This window comes from Pygocentrus nattereri, chromosome 16 (genome assembly GCF_015220715.1).
Source record: "Pygocentrus nattereri isolate fPygNat1 chromosome 16, fPygNat1.pri, whole genome shotgun sequence".
In the NCBI taxonomy this organism is placed as follows: domain Eukaryota; kingdom Metazoa; phylum Chordata; class Actinopteri; order Characiformes; family Serrasalmidae; genus Pygocentrus; species Pygocentrus nattereri.
Window position 1 is genome coordinate 17,148,101 of NC_051226.1, and position 17,603 is coordinate 17,165,703.

At 41.0% G+C, this 17,603-nt stretch overlaps 1 protein-coding gene across 9 annotated transcripts in view; it reads left to right on the forward strand.

The window, feature by feature from the left end:
* The window catches only part of cadm1a (cell adhesion molecule 1a), a 319,434-nt gene extending 304,450 nt beyond the window's left edge, over positions 1 to 14,984 (forward strand). For 5 of the 9 annotated variants that reach the window (XM_017698539.2, XM_017698543.2, XM_037545915.1 and 2 more), the window contains 2 exons: positions 13,780 to 13,911; positions 14,797 to 14,984. In XM_017698539.2, coding sequence (XP_017554028.1) covers positions 13,780 to 13,911; positions 14,797 to 14,915 — 251 coding nt within the window. In that variant the 3' untranslated portion in view covers positions 14,916 to 14,984. The remainder of the gene's footprint in view (positions 1 to 13,779; positions 13,912 to 14,796) is intronic. The other 4 variants (XM_017698540.2, XM_017698544.2, XM_037545916.1 and 1 more) reach the window with 1 other exon arrangement.
* The last annotated feature ends 2,619 nt before the right edge of the window (positions 14,985 to 17,603 follow it).

Genomic DNA, 17,603 nt, shown 5'->3' on the forward strand with positions numbered 1-17,603 from the left:
TGGTAAAAATTAAATGTGTTGTTGGATGCACTAATGCCATGTATCTGTGGTGGCAGAGTGCTAAGTAATTTATGGCATCGTGCAAACTTGCTTGTTCCTTATAAATAGCAGTCCTGGTAATAGGGAAAAAGCCTGCCCTTTGTTTTGGCAGTCGAAATGGACATAACTCTTAGAAGTTGGCAGGGCTGAGATTGCTAGTGATTATGTCCCAGTTGCCTTTCTCCTGCACTATACCATCCCTATGCAAGAGGTTAAGTCTCACATCTCCACCCCACTTGGGGGGGTTATGCAAGGCCAAGCACATCTTGCATAGGGCCAGGGTCTCTCTTACTGTGTTCTCTTGCTCCATCTTCTGAGGAAAGCATTTGCTCTTTTGTTCCCTTCCGTTCTGCTGGCCAGGAAAGGGTCGGCTGGTAAAAGCTTCGGAGCAGCGGCACAAGTCGATCCTCAGTCTGCACTCTAATCCTGTATCCAGAGAGGTGAACACGATGGAAAGGACACACCTGCCAACATGCCTGTCAGGCTGGGCGCGCATGGAGGAGATAATTGAGCAGACTCTGAACCGCAGGGAGCGTCATAGCAGAATGCGGCGGGATAATGACCACTTTGCTCTCAGCTGGACGGCAGCAGGTGAAGCAGAAGAGTTTTCGCCTTTAATATCCTCGAATTGTCACATGTGGATGCCATTACAGCCAGGGCTTTCATCAATCAACAGGAACAAGTTCTGCCACAGCTTCAAGGGTAGCGGGCTCGCAGACTTTCTCAGTGCTGGCCGTCTTCTTCCTTTTCTCTTGATTTCCCCCTTTTCATGAGTGTAGCCTCATGGTTTCATAGGCTTATGTGTTGCTGTCAAGAGTGCTTTACACTACTGCGTGCTGTGTCCAGCAAGCAGGGTTTGAGCAGGATAGGTAGACGCAGTGCTAGAGGGAAGCCTTCAGGACTGCCTGCAGGCCCCTCACAGGTGATGCACATATGCTGCAGTAATTAGTCTGAGAGCGTGGACAGGGAGGGCCTCTATGCACAAACACACACACACACTCAGCTTCTTCACTGCTCTCTGTTCTTCACTACTGACTGGTGAGTAGAACATGGAGAGCTAGTGTTTTGTGCTCAGGCTGAAAAAAAAAGAGAGTGAGCCTGAACCTGAGACTGGGCTGATTCCCCAGCAGACACTGCTCTACCTAGATACCCACTCTAATAAAGAATGTAATCGAATGCAGTATTACTATCTTTTCACCTGCTGTCTGTATGCGTCGACACCCTCACAAGTGCTAGAACCAGAGCAGCCAACACCGAGCCATGCTAACACATTCCCTTCGTTTCAACACTTCCCCTCATTACTGCTACCTCTCTCATAACTGCTGTAACAAAGATGTGGTTGAATATTTGTGCTTAGCCAATTTATTAGTTGCAAACAAAAAATTTGTTGTCAAAATAAGTAGCACTTCATGACTCAAACAGTTTTTTGACCGATACAAAATAGACATATCAAAAGCCATAAAGAACAAAAAGTAAACAGGTAAAAAACTGAAATCAAATACAAAAGTCCTAAAACCACACACAGGTAAATATAATCACAAGGGAGGTGCCAGAGGTCAAACCATTGAGGGGGTCATGTTAAGACAGAGCCAGGACCAAGAAACCCCCTTGGGACACACTGGTTCAGGCGTAATCTCATAATAAGAGTACATGTCTGGGGAAAACGTATTCATCTTTTAGTGCTGGATTGTAGCAAAATATGCTTAAAATAAGGGTATTTTGCTTTTGAAATTTTCCTAGTCTGTACTATTTTAATGTTTGGAGTAAACAATAACACAAGCAAAAACAAGCTTGCTATTGAAATGTTACTGTTAACATTGAAATTATTTTCCTCTGCAAGATTTATTTTTTGTAATGTGTTCTCATGCTTAACTGGATTTGGGGAAACTTTTCAGTTGTGCTAACTCACATGAGATCCATGGGCTATAAAAGGCATATTGTTTGGACTGCTTTGAGCGCCACCATTACAAGGTGTTAGTTTGGTTTAGAAACACGCTCAGTTTGTTCTTTAGCACGGTTGAATCTAAATGTTCTCATTATGAGATCAGCCTTGAGGATTTTGTCAGATACAGGTCAGGAAGTTAAATGATTCCTTATCGTCAATTACATGTCTAAGTATTTTGGTCCAGCGTTGACCTAGTTGGGAGATAAAAATGTCAGAAAACCCATAGATTCTACTCCACTGTCACAGTAACTACAACTGGCCAAAAAAAACCCATGCTGAGAGCAAGGAAACTTTTCTCTCTGAAGCCTGTACTCTACCATGGAGATGTCTTTGATGTGAGGACTATATTAAAGAAACACCTGTTCAGGCTTCCATCTACTCAGCCAGCCAAAGGTTTTCATTTGCACCACCAGGAAGTGGCTTCCCTACTGTGAGAGGGCTATACCAGTGCTCCCCTGTCTCTCAAAGCGGCACGAATTTCGGCAGAAGCCACACAAAATGAGTTTCCAAGAGCCATGCTCGTAACATCCTCTTACTAGGCACCTACTGACATTTCGTTCATCTCTTTGTCCCTACTGTTGTGAGGCTCATTGTGGAATTCAGAGCCATTTACTCTCTCTGCTGGTAAAGGCAGGAAGAGTTCGAGGGCATCTCTTTGCTTCACACCGCAGCCCAGCCTTGTCAAGCACAAGTTTGTGGTCGCTCTCCGCACGCAGTGATTGGTTGCCTTGAGCCAGTCAACCAGTTTCCCGGCGACTGGGGAAGAGAATTAGCACTGATCCTGTGGCTCTGGGGGAATGAAGGAGGCATCTAAGGAATAGGCCTAGCCTGTGCCTAGCTTTGTACGGCTTCCTGGAAGGGACATCTTATCCTGGATTAGCACCGACAAACCTCACTTCCTCTGCTTCTCGCAGAGCAGGGCAACTGCAGTCCCTTGTGTTGAATGTGTTGTTCTCAGATTTGCATAATACTGGATTGTTGGGGATGCAAGTTGCTTCACAAAGCTTCTCCAGAAATCCAAGGGTTTTCTGTTGTCTGAAGGGCAGACAGGTTTTTAAAAAAGCAAAACCTGTACTAGATTTACATTCCATTTATTGAGGAGATTTCTGAACTCAGAAACCATTAGGCACGCAGTAGGGCAGTGTGCATCTAACGTGAAGCTAGAAAGTCCTCTGTCAAAACTTACCTGTCAAGCTAAAAATCCATGGAGTCCAGGCATATTGTAACGGTTGTCCTCATTCTGCTCTCCTGCCTCCTGTCACCCTTCCTGGCCCAGTTCTGTCCGCCCCTGTATACTGAAAATATGGCTCTGTGGGGGCTGCCATGCCTGGCAGTAATGACAAAGCTTTAGGCTGCAGCTGATGGGGACGGTTGGCCACCGTAAAGAGGATGATGAACACACACCAAGGAGAGAAAAGGGCAACTTGGACGCTAAGTCAGTTAAGGTTCCACCATTTCTCCCCTGCCTCTCTTTGGGATTATATTACTGAGACATAAAGCATAAGATCTGGCCCTTTGAAAGTGTAAGACGCGGCACAGATCAGTAATGGGTTCCTTCCCATAATGCTAGTGTGCTGTTGCTATGATCATGCCTAAATTGTCAGATAAAACAGTTTGTGGTTTTGGAAATTCAATGAGGAGGATTTCTGATTTTGTTTTGTTTTTCAAACAGGCCTCATCAGATTTCTTTATTTTTGAGGTAATTAGATTTTTAATGTGTTTAACCGGCAACCTTTCAGAATAACTCCTGAGATTTCAGTGGAGGAAATTGAGTGGAAATTGAATTGAATCTAACCAGCATTTGTCATCTACAATGGACCATGTTTTAGTTTAATCACTAATTATTACAATGTGCCCGAACAAAAAGACTGAGATAGGGGCTCTTGTTGTTAAAGCACTTGTCTCAGGGGAACCTTCTTGTTGTTGTTTTCACTGGTGTTCAAATCACATGTAGCTTTAATTTTCTCAAACATATGCTGTTTTTGGACAGAACTCATCAGACATCACAGATGTATTGTGCAGCGAGTGCTACCTAAAGTCTGTCTGGAACGTTTTCCAGATTTAGCGTAGCTTGCCTGTCACTTTGATTGCCTTATGTTAAAGTCTTCATTGAATAATAGTAAACTGCTAAATGGAACCACGGATAGCTGTAGGCTGCAAAAGCTATATGGTTTAAGATTGACATACTGCTTTATGTTCAAATTCCTTTCCCTCAATTGCACATGACTGCCTAATTCAGATGAATCTCTCAGTGGAAAATGCATTTAAATCTGGGTTTTACAGTGTGGAGCCAATGTCGACCAATTACCTTTAAGTGGATACAGTGGAATAAAGCATTATACACAAGCCTCCCATTTAAGTGACAGCTAAAGATTGGGTCAATGAGATTTTTAATTACATTCCCACAAAGGCACGTTACTGCTTCTGGGCTGGAGGGACACAGGTAAATGCAGACAGGCTTTGTAATAACACATCTGTCATCCATCTGCCCATAGGCCCAAGAGCAGAGCTCTTTCATTACAGTCTGCTCACACTCTCACAACGGCAATCGCTATTGCTTAATTAGAAGATTAGAGGATCCAATTAGAAGATCTCCTGTCTCGGAGATCAACACGTCCTTTGAAATGAGACACTTTTGTTGCCCTGAGGGTCGACATTTCCTTCTTGTCAGTTTGATTGTGCCTGAGTGAGTGCAATGGGCTTTGCTAGCCTGTGGGCACACATTGGCCTGGCCATCCTTTCAGAAGAGATTTGGGTTTCTCAGTAGAAAAGGAAAGCACATTTATACAACCAGCGCTGGAGAGCCATTTACCAGAAAGTACAGTATCACTCCTGCTTACATGCCTTTTAGCCCCTTTATTCCTGAAGCGAAATCTACTGTTCCTTTCACAGCCTCCGTTGATGTTACTCATCACATAACCTAATAACAGTCCACTTTAAGTCAAGGTATAAGTAATATGCAGTGGAATGTTGTGAAGCTTCACTCCACGTGGGGAGTCACCATTTCCTTCCATCATGGAAATGGAATCCAAGGAGATAACAATTAAGGAAATTGCTGCAGCCATTCTGCTGTCTTTGAAAGTCAAGATACAACAGCCTAGGCAAAGCTGTCTTTTTATGTGGCGCGAACGTTTGACCACAGATTGTTTTTAGGTGCTCCATATTTGCTTATCCTTTCAGCCAAAGCTAATCTAGCACCTAAATTTTACATCACTGGAGGAGAGTTTTGATGTGGGATTTATGCTAAACAATGTCGTTTTTTAATGAGAGATCTGATTAGAGGGCTTTACTGCAATAAAAGAAAGCTGTTATTTTTCTTGTATAGACTGTTTGCAGGAGTCGCTATATCAGCAGAGTAATCACAAATAGGTTTAGACATCATAATGATACACAAAATTAAATCTCTCGATTGTAAATCGTTTTGTTTTAATGTTATTTGGACATAACTGTGTAGATTTCAAAGTTGAATTAAAATAGTACTGGCAGATCATTGGCTGCAAAGCCCCACTGGAGGTGATATTCACAGAAGATGGGTGAGCGCACTCCACAGAGCTTAAAACCTCAAAGTGCTTCTCCTTGTGAAACTGAGCTGCATAATTAGGGTCAAATCATGTGATGAAACCGATACAAAAATTGCATGACATTTTCTATCTTCTTTATTATCTGGACTGTGATGAAGGCTATAAATATGCTGAAAGCATGTTTTAAATGTTGTGTAGGATGTGTAGGTGTCAAGAAGCCCTTACTGAGAAAAGGAGGAAAAAGAAGAAATTCTACAAATCACATGAAGAAGCCATCTCAGAGTCCAGACCTCAACATCACTGAATGCTTTTGTAATTACTTGGAGCATAAACAATCATCTAAAGCTAGACTCAAGAGTTGTGCAAAATATATTCCCTACTAAATACTGAAATAAATAATAATTGGGGTTTTGTGTAATTTTCTGAGTTTTGTACATTTATAAAATAAATAAAACACTAAAAGAAGCTTGACACATGGACACAAACAGTAAATTACATTGATCCCTGGAGTAAAGGCTATTTTAATTGTTCACTGGAAGATACTATCTATTGCTCCTTAAGCTTTATTAGAGAAAGTTATTAGAACTGGGCAATGACCACCCGAATCCAGAGCGACACGACAACAGCCATCTTATCTGGAGGAAGTGAAGTAATTACCTTTGAGAGCAATATCAAGTGTAGCCACAGGCTTAGCTCATGTCAGGACAGACGTAAAAATCAGAACGTTTCTATCCTCCCACTCTACACGGAAAACAGCGAGGAAGATCACAGAATACTATAAAGTCTTCATCATCTCAGTGTCTTTGATAGTATACAGGCAACACCATGACATTTGATGATGGTCAACAAGATCCCAGTCTAGACTTACAGTCTGTTCTTTTGTTGAATTGTCACTGTCATTGTATCTTATCTCAAGACATGTTTGTGTAGTTTTGAAAAGCCAAAGACATTCAGAAGTTAAGTCAAGGCAAATGCACTACATTTTGGGGGCAAACCTTGTGATCCTAAATACTCTAAAAATAGCCCTGATGGAGATCAAGAATAGGTGGATCAATACGTGATGGTCTGGCTTACTCTATCTTAGTGTCCACTACATGCCATGTTTTAAAGAGCAAAGTGATGATGTGACTGTGACTGCAGACAAGGTCACACCTTTTGTTTCCTCGGCAAGGCAGAGGATGTGCTCTACAGAGGCACCACTGCATTTATTCAATGACCTTCTCTAGCCAATCCCCCAACCACAATACGACTTCATTGTGTTGGTTGACGTCTCCTAGCCAGCAGACATGAACTCCATCATGAGAAGCCAGTTTTAGACTGAACTAGCATGGCAGCCCCCAGAGTCCTCTCCCAAGACCCTCAGAGAGAAAAACATGCTATTCTGCTATAGGCCTGATTGCTTTTGTGCTGGTATTTCACTCGCTCCTTTAGGTCTTGGCATCATGGCCAGCTTTATTTGCTCTCACTCGTTTGCTCTCCCTCCATCGGTTGTCTTCATTTGGACTTTGAACAGTGGAATTAAATGTCAGCTTTGGACTTCCTCTTCCCTTTGTGGTGGTGTGAGATGGGACTTGTGCAGGATTGCGAGGCTGTTAGTTCTGTCCATTACATCACTCTTCTTTCATATTTTTCTCCCAGCGGCTTTGGCTTGAAGCTTTGCAACTGATGTGATGCCACAGTAACATTTTGATATTCCCTTTGAATTTACAGTGTATGTGAGCTAAAAGTGAATCAGCTTACAAAGATGCCCCAAAGAGCGCTGAGATTGTAATCATATTTTCCACTCAATCTAAACGCTAAAACTGTGAACTTGATGCTGGCAACACTGCACATCACATGGAAAAAGGGAAGAGCATGAGGACTTATAAAAAGGCCCGTGTTGATGTGTTGCACAGTGTCAGCTTGGTTCTTTTAGTCGAACCGTATTAAAATATGGCCTTGCTCATTGATTTTGCAGTTTTTTGTTGCGTCCAGTGGAGTTCATGTGTCTAGTAATACACAACTTCAGCTGGTTTTACACAGGCCCTTTCATCTTGCCATAGGGCTCTCTCACCCATGAGCCAGTGCAGCCCTGACTGAGCTTGGCTGAAGATACTCCCCCTGGCTGAGTCCAGAATGTGCTGTATACTGAGGTTGTCTCTCATTTTTCTCTACACTGTAGCCAATAGCCTTAGGTGTGGACCCCAGGAGTCCACAGCAATCCTACCTCACCAGAGGAGAGAGATTTTAGAAACCACCCAGTAGCTGTAATTTGGCCATGTTGCAACTTAATACCAACTTTGCGCATATTATTGATGGAGTATTGTTCATATGTATTTAAAACCTAATTGCTTGAATAAAATGAATGTCAGTTTGTATTCTTCAATTATGAAGTTTTCAACTAAGCCATAAAGGATGTGATATTGAAGATAAGATGTAATGTGGCGCAAGGTGGTATGATCAGAAGGGGAAAAAAAGGAGCTGAAATCCAGGATCCTACCTGTACTTTAGTAGCAGTCAGTACTTCTATAGTACATTTCTCCTGGGACCTTACCTTACATGTTGGTCTTGGACCAGCTTCTCATCAAAATCTTAGCTTTAGTCATTATACACTCTTAAAAATGAAGGTGCCTAAAATGGTTCTTTGGAGTGGTGCCATAGAAGGACCACTGCTAGTTCCCCAAAGAGCCTTTGATGTAAATTAAATTGTAAATGAGATGTGCAAATGTGAATAACCTTGTTAGAGTTTAAAGAACATCCATATAATGTAAAGCCGGGGAGTCACAACCTACTGGCCACATCAGGCCCATGAGACAGCTTTATATGCTCCACCACATATATACAATTTATCCATAAATGCTGCCTGCTTTATTTTCTTTTAAATATTTACATTTGACAGGTAGATTTGCTTTTCCCATGAGACACAGTGGCTGTTTACCCTGACATAAGCTATATAAAATATGTTTAGGCTTAGCTTAAGTTTTCAAAAGCACAAACAGAATCTGCATGCAAGAGGTGACAGCATGAACACTCTACTTTTAGAGGCTATGGCTATAATTAAGCATATAATTATCCTGATATTTTTTGTAATTTAGACCAATAGTTAAATCTGCCTGTATGAATTCATTCATGACATAGCTACCGTCAGAATTAAGAAATCAATGAAATTATCAAATAATTCTACTGAGATTGCAGATTAAATGCCCACCGTAGCCTTCTTCTTTTCATTAGTAGTATTAGTAATAATAATAATGATAATTAGTAGTAGTAGTAGTAGTACTTTGTGATAGTTCCCTGCATTTTTCAACCACCTGCTCCCTTTGAAGAAGACCAGGCTAAGGACCCCCACATATTTTGACTTTGAGAAACCTGATGTAAAGGTTGTACACTAGTTAGTTTTTTTTTTCCATAGAACTGTACTTCCTAGAATATAAGGGCAATTACAAAAGGGCCCCCACTGAAAGAGCAGGTTGAGTATGTCTCAGAGCACAGTGCCATCACTCCAGAGATGTTAGCTTGACAGTCGCTGACTGTACGTCCAGCTTTAAAGCTGCAGGATTCAATAAGCAGGCTCTGCCTCCCTTCACTCTTTCCTCTAATCCAATCAGGATGAGTGATTGGGTATTCCAGCCCCTTACCTCGCAGTCATAAATGTTAAACAGGAGTACTGTTTGTGGTAATGATTCATCTATAAGCAGCATGCAATATATGTAATTAAATGACTCATTCTAGTCAATTGAGATGAGAGCAAATTTCAGGGGTTTCATTAAGATGCCAATTTCTCTGAATTATTGAATATTCTGGAGGCAAACTGGCTGGATGAGATTAGACGTGGTTGTTAGAGAATTACTCACTTCTAAACCATCTGCCTCTCAAATTACACATTACCCAAACTGTTGGCTCACGGTGGACCCTTATTGAATTACAATTCTGTCATTGTGTTAAGTGTGGCTCTGCATACCTGTGTACCGCCACATGCGGCACCATCATGAGCTTCAATCTTCTACCTTATTATTGTGGCTGTACTGCGCACACCCCTTCATTTATCTGCAGACAGAGGAAGACAGAGGGAGAGAAGGAGTGTTGAGGGCTGGAAAGAGAGAGTGGTGAAATCATTCTATGCTGAATGGGAACAGACAGCTCTCTCCCCTGCATTCATTCCATTTGTTAAGTTATGTTAATTATTATTAAGTCCACTCAGTCAACGAGAACAACCTGAACAGGCAGTGTGCCCAATCTCTGGCTTAGCAGAGCCGCTGGTCAGGCTGACAGGGCAGTGTGGAATGAAGAGATTCAGGGGAGTTGTTCAAGAGGAGAGATCTCTGACATTTCCATAGTCTGTTTATCCCTCCGTCCCCCCTCTGGACTGCTGCTGGAGCCCAGTCCACATTAACATCTTAATAGGAAAGTGTGTTAAACCACATCTTTACCTTCTCTTTGACAAGAGTGAATTAGGTGTCAGGCGGATTCCCACTGACTTTAATTGAATCTGCTGTCTGCCTGGTAAAAAAGGGGGAAATTTGAAGTCAAAATAACCTATTAGGTTTATCAAGTAATGTTTGGTTGGCTTTGGCAGCTAGCACTGCTGTATTACCCTGCCACATCCCGCTCCCCCATCTCGCACACGGGTTGTTTATGAGGTGAGATTGGGTAGGATGTTGTACAAGCACACCGCTGTGTGTTTCCACGGTTTTTGTTATCCTCTAATAAGTTGTGGCCTGCCGTTTTTGTTTTTGAACTCCCTCAGGAAATCCCACAGCTCTCAGATTTAGGCCAGAGATGAGTGTGGAAGATTGCCCTGAGTAAACAGTGAGGGCTGATCAACTCCTCGTGACTGGATTACCAAGCGCTGGATTGCTCAGCCGTACCGCCCCTCTCACACTTCTCATTGTCTTCTTTGTCAAGACAGAAGGTTTTTTTTTTTTTAGGGGGACAGGACTGACGGAATAGTAAATATAGACCGTCAGATGCACTGAAGGACTTGTCTGCTTTTCAGTCCTTTGATATTACCAATGAGAAGTTGAACTGCGATATGACACCAAGGTTGCACTGTCTTGCACTGTCTTGGATGTGAGCATGTAAGCAGCGTAGATGATGTCAGGGATCTGTGAAGCGCAAGTCTCTTCTCCATTTTTTCTCCCTATCTCCCACCAAACTCTTTAATTTCCGAACGGAGTGTGGGATATTGATGAAAAATTTTGCTCCTTCTTTGCACCGTGAAGAGCCAATCAAGTCCACAAACCGGCATTAACTTTGGGTTGTCATGGATGCCTACACTTGATCAATAAACTTCACATATCATTACGGTGTGCCGCCTCAGAGGCTTGCCTTGTTCTCCGGCAGAAGTGGTATAAATCTTTCTTAAAAATTGCCAATGATTCACATTTTTAGTCTCGAGGGCAAAGTGTATTTCTTTGCCAGATTTATTTGAGTCACAGATCTGAGCTCTTATAGATAATAGTTTCAAGCCAAACCACATTTTTTATTAAATTAATTGTTAACTGCTTTTCTGTCTTCCTCGCTGCTGTTCTGCTGGCTTGTGTTCATATTGGACAGATCAAACATGGGAATCTTTTCTTAGGACAGCTGCTAACATTGGTCTATAAAGCGTTAACAAACTTGTTTTTCACATAAACCTTACTAGTTCCATCAAAAATCACTAATGATATGACCTGTCAAAAATTCTGTTTTGTGTGAAGTTTGTGAGTGTTTGTTAAATGTTGCCTGTACTGCATGTAACATAATGTTTTTCTTTAGCCATAAGAACTGTATTATCCCTGCCAGTTCTTTGTATAGCTCTCAGCACAAACCCACAGCTCCAGTTGAGCAGTTTTCACTAGACAGTGGGCTTTAAACAGGTGTGAGGCTGGTGTACATGGTGAAACTTTCATGCCTTTAATAATCAACTTGACATTTATGTGACACAATTAAAAACTGCTTGCAACTAATTCAGTTATTCCACTTGTTAAGACAATTAGTAAATAGAATGTTTTATATTGCATCGTTCTGCCTATACAAAGTCATCTGCGGTGTGTTGTTAGGCCTGCATTTGCATCTCATCTCAGAAAAAAGCCACTGGCAGTTACAATAGCTGCAACAACAAATGTTGTTACATATACATTAGAGACCTAGAAACAAATTTCCAATAGGGGGCATACTACTGAAGCCACTGCATGCTCCCCAGACAAAAGTATTTACCATAGACTTACAATGATTTTTGCAGCCATTTGAAGTGTGCAATGCATTCTTTATCATTGGTACAATATTGCTAAATTTCGCTAAAGCCTCTGTGGGAATTACCATATTAGTGCAAGCTAAGAGTAATCACTTTTCCACGTGTTTAACACTACTTATGGTAGCTCTACTTAAATGAGTTTAAGTAAACAAGGTTCAAATAGAACCTTGTAAAACATACGTATAACATTCTTTACTTTTACTTCGAGTCCTTCAGTTAATATTTCAGCTTAAAATTGAACTGTGAATATTATTGGAGGAGCCTGTTTGCTGTCTGAGCTACCTGTAGAGACCTAGAAAAATAAAAAATTGGTTTATAACATTTTACTTCATATACATATACGTTACATGCGTGTTAGATGTTACATTAGTGCTAGATCTGCATGTTCAAGGTACACAAATACATATATGAGGGCAAATATGCATATATTTTAAAAGCACTCATCCTTATGATTATTAATGATATTGTTTGATATGATTTGATGTATCTTGTGGTTTTTTTTTTTTTTTTTTTTTTTTTTTTTTTTTTTTTTGCGATTGGCTGCTTTATGAAACTTCTTTCACTTGTTTTACATTATGCTGGGGAAGTGAAATTTTAGTTTGATGTACATTTTAAGCAACCAGAGTGAAAGTTTCACTGCATAAAGCCAGTCTCACAAAGCCACAGCCATTAAAAAGTGCTGGTAGAGACACAAGACAGAAAATAAAGCGGGGGAAAAAGGCCATGATGAACCCCTTTCTTCATGAGAAATATCAAACTGGAAGAAAGTAAGCAGTCGTAGTCTGAGTAGTAGTAAGCAGTAATCCCAGCCTGTTTCATGCCTATTGCATGTCATGGCATTAACTTCCGGAATGGTGGGGCAGTAATGTAGACTCTGCTCATTTAAAAAATCCATTAAAATAAAAAGGCTGCACTAACTAATTAAGAGTATCAGCCACCTGCTTATGATACCTTTGAACCAGTAATGTGTAGCCTTTTGGAGTCATTCCAGGAAAGCTTTGCACAACATTGCTTACTGAATAAAATTGCTAGTTGGTTGATAATATGACTAATTTAAACATAGAACTACAGCTCCAGTTTCTTTTAATGTAAACGTCTTAAAATATAAACAGAGGAAATAAATAAATGTATTGAAAATTTCAAAGATGATGAATATAAGCATGTTGATGGCTACTTTAAATGGCACATTAGTACACTAGTGTGTGACTAGTGAGTGGAAAATAATAATAATAATAACAATAATAAACATAAAATTGCTTCCTATATTTTACAAAGCAACTGAAAAGATGAGTTATCAGTTTATTTCTGATTTTAGAAGTTTGGAGAAGAAGTGCAAAGGAGTGGTCTGTTGACGTCATTATGCATGTCAGCCAAAATGTCAGGTCGTCCGGTCAAAGTGCAACTCTCGAACTTGCTAAGAGAAATTGTGGTCATGCTGATGTTTACAGTGCTGGCTTCTGGCTTCTAAGGTTATGTTTGAAGAGCCATAAAAAATAGAAAGAAAACAATAATGATGTCTGCAAACCATTAGAGAGAGCATAAAGCTTGTTGGGCTGCAAGGACAATAGGCAATAAAGTCAAAGTCAAATAGGCCTCAGAACTTCAAATCCGCATGAACATGACAAGCCAACTGATTCAAAGTTCTAAAGGGTACCTATTATATTATATCCAGCCAAGAGCTGTCCTTTCCCAGGCACATTTCAGGCCAGCTGATGGGTCCACCAAGTTCTCAAATGATTGCACTGGGTTTAGATGCTCAACAGGTTTCTTACCAAATTGCTTAATTTCCACATAAATCTCCATGGAGCTCCCATTGCATTGTACTAACCCATCCCCGTGTGCAGGGCAAGGAATGACCAAAACACATGTTGCAGGCGTAGCAAAGAAACCAACAATCTTTGTGCATCCATGAATACAGGGCCTATATTAGTCTTGAAATAGCTGCTAAGAAGTTCTCAATTGGGGTTTTAACTTTCCTAATTCAAATAGCTTAAAACACATTTTCGTCATTGTTTTTAAGGTATCATCTGCAATGTGGAATCTTTGTGTTCTCGCCCTAGTAGACTCCAGAGCTGGAGCAGGAGCTCAGAGAGCAGTGGATCATGCCGTTATCGGAGGAGTGGTGGCCGTGGTCGTCTTCGCCATGCTTTGTCTGCTTATCATTTTGGGACGATACTTCGCAAGACACAAAGGTGCGTAGGTAGCTCATTTCTCAGACAAATTGGACACACTCTCAAAGATGAGGTCAAGAGACCTGCTAATTATTTGGGGTAAGGTTTTTGGTTTCCAAGGACTCAGAGGAGGTGCAGTCATTGTAGAATGACTGTGAGTCTTTGGAGCCGGCCTATGGCTGACACTTCTATCCCTCTGTGATTGGTGCAGTTGTGTTTCTTTTCTCTTTTTTTTCCCCTTCTTATAAAGTGGGTCCACTTTTCATTGAGGCTATTGCCTTCATTATTAAGGAGTAGACTGTGGGGACAGGAATAATACCACTCGGAAATGAAGTTTGAAGTGGATTGGTTATTCTCGCCACCTTGTTACACTTTCAAGGTTAATCCTGAAGCGCACGTCGAACCAAATGGAAACCTCCAGCGTTTCTGATTTGGAGAGGGTTTCATAGAAATTGAGGAATAGATTTTCATGTATTAATGGTGACTTGGAGCAAAATGATCAACAGGCTTGTTCCTCAAAACATGTGCCATGCCCGCTTTGCAGTGATTTGTTGCTTTTAATGGTGCTCATTTGCCGTTGCAGATGAGAGCAGCAGAAATGTATTCTGTAATCAAACTGTCTCCCATGTTTTATCATTTGGAATTGGTTTGTGGGACTCTGCTAACATTTGCACATAAAAAGCAGCATAGCATCACAGCATGCAGAGTGCTGAAGACCTTTACTTCTAGGCAGGCATAGCACTTGCATTTTAAAGTCTGTGGGATCGACCCCTCGCTCTAAATTAAAGAAGCTACTCCAGACAGTCTTTAATCTCTTTTAAGACCCACCAGTTGCATCAATCAGATGCCCTGAGGTGTCAGGGATATTACTTTTATCAACGAGCTTTTCTTTGAAACTTTCCACAGGCACCTACTTCACACACGAAGCAAAAGGGGCAGATGACGCAGCAGATGCCGACACGGCCATCATCAATGCCGAGGGTGGACACAACAACTCGGACGAGAAGAAGGAGTACTATATCTGATTGTGCAAGCCTCTGGTGGTGTTATTATTATTTTTCTTGTTTTTCTTTTGTTTTTGTTTTTTGATGGGTGGGAGGGGTGGGGCATGGTGGGGTAAAGACTGGGGAATGTTTTGTTGTTTTTCTTCCTAGGGATTGAATGATGTAGAATGCTACCTGGACAACTGAGGAGATGTAGGCATCCGTGTTTGAGTAAGGCAGGGGGGGTGACGATAAGGGGTGGGTGGTTCTGGGAGGGGAAACGGGGTGGGCTTTGGTTGCCAGATGTTGCCAGATATCATTGTAGAGAGCTTCACCATTCAACACCTCCCAAACTGCTGGTACTACTTTTTTTCAGTTCCTACCATTTGCAGAAACTTCTGTGCCTTGTTCTGAATATTCTTTTCTTAGTCATGCTTTATTTTCTGTTGTTGTTGTTTTTGAACTCCCCCCCACATATATCCCTCCCTATTCCTTTCTTCATCACCAGTGTCGACATCTGCTTTCCTGTGAGGGTTTCATATACACAGCGCCTCAAGACACCCCTGCACTGTGTAGGCATCGAGTTCTTCTCCTGCAAACCAAAATCTCATCAGATCCTATCCTCTATACTGTGAGCAGGCCAGGGCTCGTGGCACCATTTTTAACACCTTTTTTGGTAAATCCAGAATATGTGCTTCTGATGTCCTAAACATTTCGCACCTAAAAAAAATTGGAACAGGGAAAAACAAAAGCATGATCCATCGAGTTCAGCCAATCTCAGTCCCAGTCAGCTCCACATTGAGACGATAGACGAGTGCTGACCCTGAACACTGCACCTGTGTCTGTTCCGACAGGCCTGTCTGCGTTGCTACAGAACGCTTTTATTCCTTCCTCTGTTTTACTCCATTTACTTTTTCAAATTATATGTGCCAGTACATTTGAAGCATCTGTGTGGTTCAGAACGAGCATAGGTGCAGACTAGATTATTTCTTGCTTACATTACCTTGGACTGCAAGTTAAGAACTTCTGTATTTAATGGCTGTTTTGACAGTAAATTAAATGAAGTGCATTGTCTGACATTTGCACACCACATTAATCCTTAAAACTTTCCAATATGGAACTGGGAAAAGCGAAAGCATGATCCATCGAGTTCAGCCAATCTCAGTCCCAGTCAGCTCCGATAGACAAATGCTGACCCTGAACTATTTCCAACTTGACATTCTGCATTCTGGTTCCACTCAGCTAGATGGAGCTGAAAGCCCTTTAGGTATTTATTGTTTTTGGTATAACAATGTCCTGTTTTTTTTTTTGTTTTTGTTTTTTTTTAGCCATTTTCGTTTTTTAAAAAAAAAAAAAAAAAACAATGCCATAATGGCATAAGCATTGTCATTACCCAAAAAAGATCAAAATGCTGTTTGTCTTTCAACTTAGATGCTCTAGCTTTCCTGAGCTGGTGATGATGGTCCTGTAGCACATGCTTATCTGACTACCTAAACTTGTGTCAAAGCAAACTGTTGGTAGGTTTTAGATTCTGGTTTCAGTATATATGGCTTGACAGTGTAGGGTGCAAATGCAAATGACATGTCTTTTTTTTGACTCAGAGGGATGTTCTAAGACTATTAATCAAATTTATAACTATACTACCTTAAGATGCATCTTTACCATCGAACTGATGTTTACCTGTGTAGACATCACGGTAACGTGTTTATGATGACTCAACTCAAATGCACACAAACCCCAGCTGTGACATGGTACATATGAATGTGGTACATATGACTTCATTAATGACCTCTAGCTTCATTAGCAGTGCAGCATATATCCAAGTGGTGACGCTAATGTCTTAAGACAAACTGGCCAAATTCAGTTATACTGCTTTGAAGCCAGATCTAATGTCTACAGTGGCTAACTGCACCGTCAAATTATCATCTAGACTGAACATAAGCACATCATCCTGAGTTACGGCCTATTTTTGCTTGACCTTAACTGAGAAAATGGCTGAAATGCTTTTCATTTACAGGAGTGAAAAGTAAGAGTACATTAAAAATCCATTAATCATTGTAAGAGCTTCATAAATTTGCTTTGTTTGCTCCTAAGGTGCTGAATAAATGTGGAAGGGTCAGGCAGGTTTAGCTTGCATCACTGGAAGCTAGTTTGAATGATGAACAACAATAGCGTACTCAAGCAAAAGCAGCATTATTCAGTGAACCTGCAGCTCCTTTAAAGCACTGAAAATCGAACAGATTTGAATAACATTCCAAAATAGTTTGGAGCTAATATATGAACTATCAGATGTATATAAGCTCATCACTACTTTAACTAGGACCGTCTGACTGACACCTTCCATATATCACACTTTATGGCTGAAGCTAACAGAAGAGACAAACACTGAACTTTGCAGATGTTTTCTAGCATTTGACTGAATGAACACATCACAGATACAACAGTGTTTTCGGAAGTCTGGCTGAAATAAACAGAGGAAGCAGGGCCTTTTTTTCTAGTGCATATCTTACTCTGGACAAAAACATCTTAAATGTGAAAACTTGGCTCGCTTAAACGTATAACCAACAGTTCAGCCAACAAAAGCTTCATTTTCAGAAACATTCCACTACAGACTGTAAACCAGTCCATCTGAAGCTGAGGGCAAAAGCTGACATCCTTAATGTTGCAGTGGGAAGATGTTGGAAGCTCTTCTTAAGGTTTTTCTTGTCATATTGTGCAGTCGCCATAATT